The sequence below is a fragment of the Grammomys surdaster genome, unplaced genomic scaffold (assembly GCF_004785775.1).
Source record: "Grammomys surdaster isolate TR1022 unplaced genomic scaffold, NIH_TR_1.0 166, whole genome shotgun sequence".
NCBI lineage: Eukaryota > Metazoa > Chordata > Mammalia > Rodentia > Muridae > Grammomys > Grammomys surdaster.
In genome coordinates, this window is record NW_021604614.1 from 8,386,010 (window position 1) to 8,396,540 (window position 10,531).

The 10,531-nt window shown below is 49.3% G+C and overlaps 1 protein-coding gene across 1 annotated transcript in view; it reads left to right on the plus strand.

The window, feature by feature from the left end:
• Positions 1-5,977: 5,977 nt before the first annotated feature.
• Tmem132d (transmembrane protein 132D) overlaps positions 5,978-10,531 on the plus strand; it is a 626,423-nt gene continuing 621,869 nt past the window's right edge. The window contains exon 1 of the mRNA XM_028766177.1: positions 5,978-6,764. Within this exon, the coding sequence (XP_028622010.1) occupies positions 6,686-6,764 (79 nt within the window). The 5' untranslated portion in view covers positions 5,978-6,685. The remainder of the gene's footprint in view (positions 6,765-10,531) is intronic.

Sequence of the window (10,531 nt, forward strand, 5' to 3'; positions counted from 1 at the left end):
TGGCTGTTCGGCAACCACACTGGATACCTCCCGTATTGATCGGCTTAAGCCCCAAGCAAACACAGACCTTGCGATAAACTGAAAAGCTGGAACAGACTTGATAGACTTTTCCTGAAGACAAGTATATGTCTGTGTAGGTGGGGCCATCCTGACTTTGAGTGACAGGTCGGTGCTGAATAAGTGGCCAACCAGGTACGTCCTTACCATTCCATCCCCAAATCTCACGAAGATGACTACTCTGTACTGGGGAAGCTGAAAAGACTTTGTTATTTTTTTTAACTTGGTGGCACTGGAAGGCTCATTCCCAAGAAGTTCCTTTAAGTCACTCCGAATTGGGCTATAGGAAATACACCCATAGCCTCAGACTGTGAATGACCACAACGTGGCGTGTTTAGACTCTCACAAATTGGTGACTGGAACTTCCCTCTTTGTGGCAGTTAGCTTTCCTCCAGGACAGGATTAACTCCCTGCATACCCATTTCGTAAGTGCTATTTTTTTGATGTGAGGATGGGGAGGATGGAGATGAGGGGGATATTTTCTGCATTCTGGTAAGCCTGCATTGCACGCTAGGTCATGAGATCTCCCCCAAAGCACGAAGCTTTTCAGGCCCATTAGGAGATTTGATGTTTTGAACAAACAAAAGAAATCAAGCCATTTGGATGCTTAGCCAGGGAAACGAATTGATCCTTCCGACGGCTGTCAAATGTTGGACTCATTACCGGATTGTGGCTCAGGCCTCCTCCGAGTGTCAGAGCTCGCTGGTGCTTGTGACCCACTGGCTGGAGAAATGGCAGCTGCTGTCTCGTTCTGGGAAAGCTGGGCTTTGGCTGACCTCCTAGCTCCTCCGTGCTGACAGAGAACTTCACAGACGGTGGCCCAGCTCCAGTGCCCCCAAGCTTGCAAAGTATCCGTTCCAGCCTCACAGAGGAGGGACGCTCTCCAAATGGGCTTGTTGGCTTCAGACATCGAAATGACACTCTGACAAACACAGATCCCAGGATCGGCGAGACTCCTGAGCACGGCAGTATAACAGTAGCCAGTGTGGGACCCTTGTGGAAACACATCACTTGTCTGGAGAGAACTAGTCAGTCTTATGTCAGAGTCCAAAAAAATCAGAGAGCGTAAGTGAGAGTTCAAAGATAAAAAGAACTAGGGTTCCTCTGTTAGCACCAGCAAATCCTGCCATCATGGCTCTCTGACAGGATGCCATGACACAAACCCTTTAATTCTCTTTTTGTGAGCAGGGCATACAATACACCATCACGGCACACTTAACTCCAAGTCTTCCCAACGGAACACGATTCCATCTCATCTCTTGCCATCCGGGGAGCCCCCACGTGGTTGCTGCCGTATGGAATCACATTGGCTTCATCTCATATTGATCGACATATGGGTGCCAAGCAAACACAGACTTTGTGATAAAATAAGAATCTGGGGGAGGGGATGTCTCCCTGCATTCAGCTGGAACCTTCAGGAAGGACAGCAAGGTTGGAGGGTCACCCAGAGGTGTCCTGGTCTCCACTTGAAAGTCATATATCATCTCCCACCTGCATACTTGAGTCTAGGTACATGTCACTGTGCCGTGCTGTGGCTCTCCAGCAGATAGGAACCAGTTTCAAGGGCACACAGATAGTTTCTGTCAGAGACTTAGGGACGACTGGAAAGCTTACGTGGATTTTGGACAGCAGACTTGCCGTGCCAACCACCTGAGAGAATCCTTACCCCATCAAACCTTCAGAAACAGGAAGCAGGGTTTATTTAAGAGATCCTACACGTGAGCTCAGGGAGATTGTTTGGGATCTGACTTTCTGCTCGGCTCTGGAAATCAGCACGTGACAGGGATCAGAGGCCAATGCTGTGATCACTTAAAGGGCCACGTGAGAAATCTCAAACACTCCGGAGGCCTGGGAGGAGTGAGTCGGGGACAGACAGAAGGGAGAGCCAAGAACAGTGTCGAGCTGAGCACAGTCGCTGGGAAGAATGGAGGATTGTGGGGACGCTACCCGGTCGTTGGTTTCCTGCCAAATTTCCTTGTAGAAGGCAAAGGCTTTGCTTTGCTCATATCCATGCTGGGCTGCAGACTCAAGGGGGCGCCACCAGCCTACAACAGCCGCAGCTTCTTGAACAACTTCCATAAGAGGGCAGGTGCAGTGTGGAGAGCTACAGGTGGCCATTGGCTGCTTCAACTTAGTGGAGATCTCTGGGACCTGCGCTCACATCCAGTTAGCCAGCTGCAAAGTCCAGTCGCCTGAGTGCTGGGAAGGGCTGAGTGACACATGGACCGGAAGAACCTGCCCCCACCTACATAGCACCCTCTCTGGAGCACAGTGTGCCTCTTGGCTGTTGTCCCTGCTTACCAAAGAGGTCATGAGCTGATCTGTCCCTGACTGATTTCATAACCATATCGTGAAATCTGGGGAGTTATATTAAAAAGGAAGTTCAAAAACAGGTGGCTGCCCGTTTCAGGGCTGTTTGGTGCCAGTTTGTGATTTAGAATTTCCCATGCTTCCGAAACTGGCAGAACTTAATTTTCAAAAGAGACACGGTTGGAGGGAGAGGTGCGGATGAAAGCACAAATATTAATAATGTCAAAATTGTGCGTGAATTTCAGCTAGGCTCTGCGCTCTGCATCGATAGGCAAGCCCTCTGGGTTTTACTTCATTTCTTCACATAACTTCCCCTTGTGCTGTGGTCGGAACTCTCATGCATGCAAGGCAAGTGTAATGTTTACCACTGAGCCATTTTGAAATAAACACACTTGAATTGCTCAAAGGATGCTTCACGGTGGTCCTCGCCTGAGGTTCTCCTTGTATCATCAGAAGGATGGAGGAAGTGGGATTCATCCTTATGGTAGTATGGTCTCTACTGTCTGTAATGTCTTCACACACAAAATGGGCACAAGTGCTTGCAACTGAGGATATTCACCAGAGGACTTGGGAACACAGCCTTCTTGCTGTCTTTACCAGATCTTGGACATAACTGGTATTTTTAAAAAACTGGCTGGAGGACGGTATCTTTCTGTAAAATAGTGAGCCTGTATAGTGTCAAGCTTCGCACACTCGGCATGAACAGTTAATGCTATTTAATCACTGGTAGAGTTTGGCTTCCAATTGATTTACAGCTTTGCAGATGAAACACATATTCTCGGAGGAAAGCACACTTCTGACCGTTGAGAGTGACAGAACTGGTGGATCCAATAGGAAGGGGTCCCTCAGGCACCAGGCTGCAGCCTGGCAGGCAGCCATGAATGCTCGAAGGCCTTCCTAAGGAGTGGCTCCTCCACCATTAGCTCTGCTAATTGCCTGCAGAGGAGTGGGCACACACATTCCAACAGCCCCATGAAGAGAGTTGGAGGGGGAGTCGCTCTTACCTCTTATTTTAGCCACTCGTCGGGCCTGCACAGTTTGAACAGAGAGAATGTTTGCCAGATAACTACGTATGATGAAGAAATTCTAGGCAGCAGCTCGACTCTTTGATCTTAAGGACATAGAGAAGCCTTGTGCGGTGATATACCTTAAAAGAATCACCTGCTGCTTACAATTCAGGGGGATGATGATTTAGAAAAAAAAAGAGTAAAGTCATTTTTAAAATAAAAAAAATAGAGGCCATTAACTTCTAGGAGATGAAATTAAGGATTGTCCTAAAAATAGACATGAGCCGGCCAATGGTAGATTCATCCCTTTAATCCCAGTATTTGGGAGGCTGAGGCAGGTGAATCTTTGAGTTTCAGGACAGCCTGGTCTATAGAGCAAGTTCCAGGACAGCAACAGCAATATATATCTATATGAGTGAATGACTTGGGGATCTAGAGACATGGCTCAGTGTTTAAGAATGCCAGCTGCTCTTGCAGTGAACCGAAGTTCGATTCCCAGCATTCACATGGTGGCTCACAACTGATAACTCCAGTTCCAGAAGACTGGCCTCTCCTGGTCTCCATGGTTACTGTACACACCCACACCCCCCCACACACACTGTATTTACATACATGTTGGCAAAGCACTCACATATACAACATAAATATAAATAAACCTTTAAAAATGTACGTGAATACACACAATTGGATCAGCCACTGAGAAGTAAGGGGGTAGCTTGGTTAGGTGTGAGGGGTCACTCAGAGAAATGTGTGCCAGAGATGAAACCTCAGTTTCCCCCATCAGCTGGGGAAAGGGTCAGTAAGGCAGCCTGGAGTCTCAACTGCCTCTCTACATCAGCTTCGGGGATGGGCACAGCAGTGATTTCAACCAGGTTTTTTGCATCACCAACTCTGTAAAATTTATAGAAAACAGAAAATGCATGTGTGTCACACACACACATGCACGCACACACACACACGCAGAAAGGCAGAGAGACAGAGACAGAGAACATCAGAAAGACAAAATTTAAGAAAGGCACACAGGACAAAGCAGGAGCTGGCATCCCAAAGATGAGGATACCCAGAAAGACAGAGGCCTTTAGGCTGTTTTTTTTTTTTGTTTTGTTTTTTTCAGAACAGAGAGCCTCTGATCTTCCTTGGAAGTCAGGAAGCTGAAAATGCTTAAAGCTGGGGATAGTTTTGTAGTTCCAAGACATGGATTGCCTCCTTAGTCAGATTCTGTGAGTCCTGTGAGAGTTAATCATGTTCTAGGTTAAGAGTCACTGTGAAGACAGACCTCTGGGTGTTCCCACAGAGGTTTAACTAAAGAGGAAGAATCACCCTGAATGTGAGTGCTACCATGGATGGATGGAGGCCTGGGACTGAACACAAAAGAGAAAGCATGTTGAGTATCAGCCCTGTGCCCTCGCTCCCATTTCCTGACTGCGGATGCCATGTGACCAGCTACCTCACGCTCTTTGCCACCATGCTTTGATAAAAAAAAATGAAGATCAAAGGCAACTTGGGGAGGAATGGGTTGGTTTCATCCTACAGTTTAAATCCATCCTGGAAGGAAGCGAGAGCAGGAACCCAGAGGCAGAACCAGACACACAGAAGCAGCTGAAGGATGCTTGCTGCTTACTGTCTTGCTCTCCATGGCTTTTGTAGCTTTCCTTTCTTACACAGTCCAGGACCACCTGCCCAGGGATAGGTGGTACTGCCTCCAGCGGGTCCTCCCACAGCAATCATTGTTCAAGAAAATGCCCACAGGCTCCCTAACGGGCCATCTGATGGAGGCATTTAGTCAGCTGTGGTTTCCTCTCCCAGATGACTTTAGCTCATGTCAACTGTAAAAAAACTAACCAACTCATCACACACCGTCTCTGCCAGTGAGTCCACACGGACTCTCTTTCCCTTAAGTTACTTTTGTTAAGTATTTTGTCACGGCAAAAAGAGAACTAACTAACTAACCCAATCCATTTTTATCCGCAGAAGGGAATTCACTCGTTGGACTGATGCTGGGTTTCTTCTCTGAATCCCCACAGAATCTGTTTGGCTCAGGACCCTAGCATGGGAATTATGTATCTTGGTGTGAGTTTGCCTTAGAGATTCCGGAAGGCATGAGTGAAGCTTTGCCTATTACCCTTCCAATGAAGTACCTTCCCTAATGCCAAGTCCCTGATGCCCAAAGGCCAGGGGGGAGCCAGGATGGAAATCTTTCAGGGACCGGAAATTAGGGGTCATTTTGGGATCCCAGGGTCACAATCTAGAGATCACTGGGAACACTTCAGCTTATGTTAGGGATCCTGGGCTGTCCTTGCCTGACAGCCGCCTACAACCGAAGGCTCCAAGAAGGCAGGGCAGATGGCCTTTCCACACCTGTTGTGAGCGTGGACATCCACACTGGTCCTCGTGCGTGCTCTCCGGGGCTTGCGGGATGTCCATAACCTCCTTTGAGCATCTCCATCCTATTCCAGCACATAGAGAGGGCGACCGCGAGGCTGGGCGCCCCGCAACCGGGAAGGTGGGACCTACTTTGCGGATTGGGGCTCACAGCTGTCACTCCAGAAGGGTGGGGCTTAAAAAGAGAGAGAGGGAGAGAGGAAGAGAGAGAAATTAGGAAGCAACAGCTCCCAGCCCGCCTGGGCACGCTGCTCTGGGTGCGCTCGGATGCAGCTGCCCCGGGCCCGCGCCTCCTCGTCCGCGCGCCGCTCGCCCTCCGCCCCGAGCGCCGCGCGTCTCCGGAGCCGGCCGTGCGCCGGGCGCGCGTGGGGAGCCGGGGCGGGCTGGGGTGGAGCCGCAGCGCCCCGCAAACTTTGGGCGGCGGAGCGCGCGCGCCGAAGCCCCGTGGCGCGGGATGGGGGCGGCAAGGCTACGCGCCCCGGGTCCCCTCGCGCGCCTGGCCACTCGCCCGGGGACCCCCGCGCCGCCTCTGCCCGCGCCCCGGGCCCCGCAACCTCGCAGCCCCAGAGCCGCCCGCGCGCGCTAGCCCACCGCAGCCTCCCAGCCGGAGTCCCCAGAGCGCTCTCCGTGCTTGGGGACACAACACCGGAGACCCCCCTTGTGGAGTGAAATTCAATTCACCAGCCAGTTCTCAGAGCAGTGGAAACACTGAGGTGAGCCTCGGCCTGCGCTGCGGGACCCCGGAGCCTGAGCGGCCTGGCTATGGACCTGTGGGGACCCGGCACAGGGTGGCCCTGCTGCTCGGGTCCCTAGCCAGATGCGTCTTGGCCATCCAGTTCAGCGTCTCTTCCCCGGGAATCTGGCGACATCCCTTCTTCAGCCAGAGGACACCACGGAGGAGCAGAGGACCCGCGCTCCGAATCTCCAGGATGTGCCCATCTGAGATGGGGACGCTGTGGTACCTCTGGTCTCCCGTGCTCATCAGCCTAGCTGCCCTTTTCTCCAAAGGTGAGGATGCTGGGGCTACCTGGGCCCCGAGGACTTAACTTTGCCGAGAGTGGATGTGGATGTGGGCGGCCCAGAGAGGCATGGGAGTGTGTGTGTGTGTGTGTGTGTGTGTGTGTGCAGCAGGCTTGCGGAGCCAAGGTCTGAGGCAGGCACCTTGGCAGCAGGTGATTTCCCTGGAAGTCTTGGAGAGCGTGCCTAGGCGACAAGGAGAAACTGGGGAAGCCTATGATGCCCTGGACCTGGAAGCTTTCTGGAATTTGGTGTGGACTAAACTGGCCCTAACTGGTTTAGAAATAATCCTGAACAGCCCTGCTGTCAGCTAGTGTACCACGGGCCGTTAAGAACACAGTTGGCCAGAGTCCCTTTCATCCCAGGGTCTCCTGGGTCGGCCTTCTGCAGCTGCTATGTGTGTGGGGGGGGGTGGGGGGGGGTGGGGGGCAACACCTCCACAGTATGCTCTACTGTCTGTGTAACCCAGGTCTTCCCAGTGGGGTCCTGACTTGCGGCTGTGAGTAGAGCCAGGAAGCCTTTCCTACCCCGCTTACCTGCTGTTACCATCTTCCTTAACTCCCTGCCTGGTACAAGCAAATTTGGAAGCTTGGGACAGAAATGCCTTGCAGAGGAATTGCTATCCACAGGACACGGTAGATAGACTCTACACGTCTTCCTGACCGATCAGGTGGTTTCTATTTGTGGGTAGCTTTCTCCGCCCCCCCCACACCCCCTTTCTACAGCAAAAGTCAAGATTCTTTGCGGTCTCCCGTGTGCTGGAAAAACCCTGTAAACATATTTCTCTGTGAATATTTATCAGACAACATCTCTCTGAAACTTCCTAGCCAGTTGACAAGCACAATCTTTTAATGATATGTTGATTTGGGTTTCTGGCTTTTCTGGTATCTGGCAGTCTAGTTACTTAGGAGCTTGCAGAGTTAGGCAGATTGATTGCTGGGCTTTTTTTTTTTTTTTTTGCGTGGGAATGGTTGCGGGGTGAGGGATTAGGTGTTTATCTATGTCACTGTGTTTTCAAGTGCTGTTCAAGGGGGCTCCTCAGGTCTAATGAGTAGCTCCCCTTCCTGGGAAGGAGCCCCAGCATGGCTGGGAGGCATGCTGTATCCTTGTTGCTTGGTTTGATAAGAATAGACGTCTTTGTTTTTATTGCTTAATAGCAAGGTTTTATTAAGCGAGTCATTGGACTCTACACTAACAATGGTGTTCCCTCACTCCTTTACGGAGCCCTTTATTATGAGCTGCTGTGTTGATGAAAGCCACCTCTTCCTGGGTGCTTTTGAACTTGTCCTTAAACAAGGTACTGTAAGTCGGGAGTGGGAGGGGGAGCATCTCCTTTCCCAATGACTAGAACCTAGCTTGTCAATAACGTTAATGTCATGAAAGGTTCTTTGCTCGAACTTTGAAGACGGGGAGCCTGCCTCAGGCAGACTGTTGAAGCCCAGTCAGAATGTAGGGAACCTTCACGCCGCTCTGAGCAAGGCTGAAGGCTGAGCACGCGTGAGATGATAACACAACCGTGGTTCTCAGCCGGGAAGAATAGGGATGATGGAATGGTATCAAATAGTGTAAAAGTGGGACTTCAGAGGGACAGGCGTGACATACACCCAAGGACAGTCTGGTGTTTGTTCTATTTCTTTTCCTACTTCCCTCTCAAGTTGTGTGATTACCTGTAAGTTCTTTCTAGAAACTTAATCTGTTTTACATGTGTAGCGAGTGTGTGCATGTATAGTTTGCATATTGGCATGAGTGCATACGTGTGTGTGGATAGATGGGAATATGTGTTTACATTCACGTAGAGGCTGGAAGTCGGCATCAAGTGCTTCTTCTTTGATTATTTTCCCTTTTACATATTGAGGCATAGACTCTCGCTGAACCCAGAGCACACTGATTCTGGGTGGCCTCCCTATTCAATATTCCTAGGGGAGCCCTTGAGTTTCTGTATTGATGGGTTTATAGGTGGCTGCCATGCCTGCCTAGCGTTTACATGGGTGTCGGGGATTAGAACTCATGTCCTTGCCTTTATAAGGCAAACAGACTTTATCCATAGAGCTATCTCTCTATTCAGGTCTGCAGGTTCGAACTTACTTGAAGTCGAGCCTGGGCTACACTGGAGAACATGTCAATCAAGTAAACACACACTCTCAAATGTCTAATTTGTCTGGGACTGAATGAAAAATGGAGCTGGTATCAAATACTAAATATCTACTGTATTGTGTTATTGTTTTTACTCTCTTTTTCCCCAGTAGGAACCCTTAAATACAATAGAACACATATTTTCATGTGCTAATGACCTTGGCTAATCAGCCCAGTGACCTTGGATTTTGTAAATGTGTCACTTTCATGAGTGAATACGGCAGACCTACCCTCCCCTGGCTCTTTGGAAATTCCAACAGAAGTAGAATGTTCTGTCTTGTATTTCTGTCTCCTTGGGATCTAGGGGGCCATAATATGAAATACCATTTGTGGTTGCCTTTGGCTTGTGGTCCCAAACTTTTCTGCAGAATGACCTCTGTGTTTACACCAGAGTCCTGGTTAGATACGTGATGTTGCTATCTGCAGATGCTCGAATATATGGCTCTGAGCTTTTCAAGTAGGGTAGGCATGAAAACAGTTAGCTGAGAAGGAAAAACAAACAAGCAAAAAATAAAACAAAAAAAACAACAACAACAAAAACCTGTGGGCAGACTGGAGACAGCCAGAGATCTAGGTGGGTTTTAAATGCAAAGTCTGGAAAACTGCCACCTGTCCCCACCTTCTCTCTCACGAGTCACTCTGCATGCTGTTCTCTGCCGCATGCCCCTGAGAAGCAGCTCCTGGTACCCATGATGCTGGGAGAGGAGCCTCTGCAGTGCTGTGGCATCTGTGCCTGGGCCTTGATAGTCATGTGTAATTCCTGCTGCCAGCTGGGTGTATGGGACGTCCTGTGTGTGGGGAGTTCTCATCCTGGATGGACTGCTTCAAGAGCCTCCACTCAGCTTTAGAGGAGGACTCCTCAGGGCAGTGGGAGCAGCCTTTGCTAAGGGAAGGTTGAGCTCCTGCAGCCTTAGGTGGCAGGGAGTGTGACTCAGTTTACAGTGGTTGTCCCATCAAAAGGGTCACTTTTAAGGCATGAGAGACTTAGAAAGAGAGATAGCAAGGGAGTATGTGTCTATGTATGGGGGTAGGGAGACAGAAAGGAAGCGGGAAACTGGCTTTATTGCTCAGGTTTAAACGCTGTAAAAATTAGACTATAGGGGACTAAGGAGGCAGGGAGCCTTCTTTTTCTTTGAATTAATGATGTAAATTGGAATATGATTTTATTTAAAAAATGCTTACATGTGGTTAGGTATGGTACATACCTATAATCTCCAGAGGCTGAAGTAGGCTCCAAGCAAGCCTGGGCTACACGATAAGAACATGTTTTTAAAACAAAACAACCTTTTTTTTTCCCCCAAGTTTTGCCCAAGTTTTTATGAGTTGGGAGGTCTGTTTACATGAGTTCCATTCTTAAGGAGCCAAGATAAAGGACTGCACTGAATATTTAAAAACACATTATTTTGTAAACACATACCACTATATTTCTAATTAATCTGTTTATCATGTATTTATTTAACTGATTATCATCCATATATCCATCCATCTGCTCAGCCAATCCAGTTGATCTATTTATCCTTTCATCCATCCATCCATCATCCATCCATCCATCATCCACCCATCCATCCATCATCCATCCATCCATCCATCATCCATCATCCACCCATCCATCCATCATCCATCCA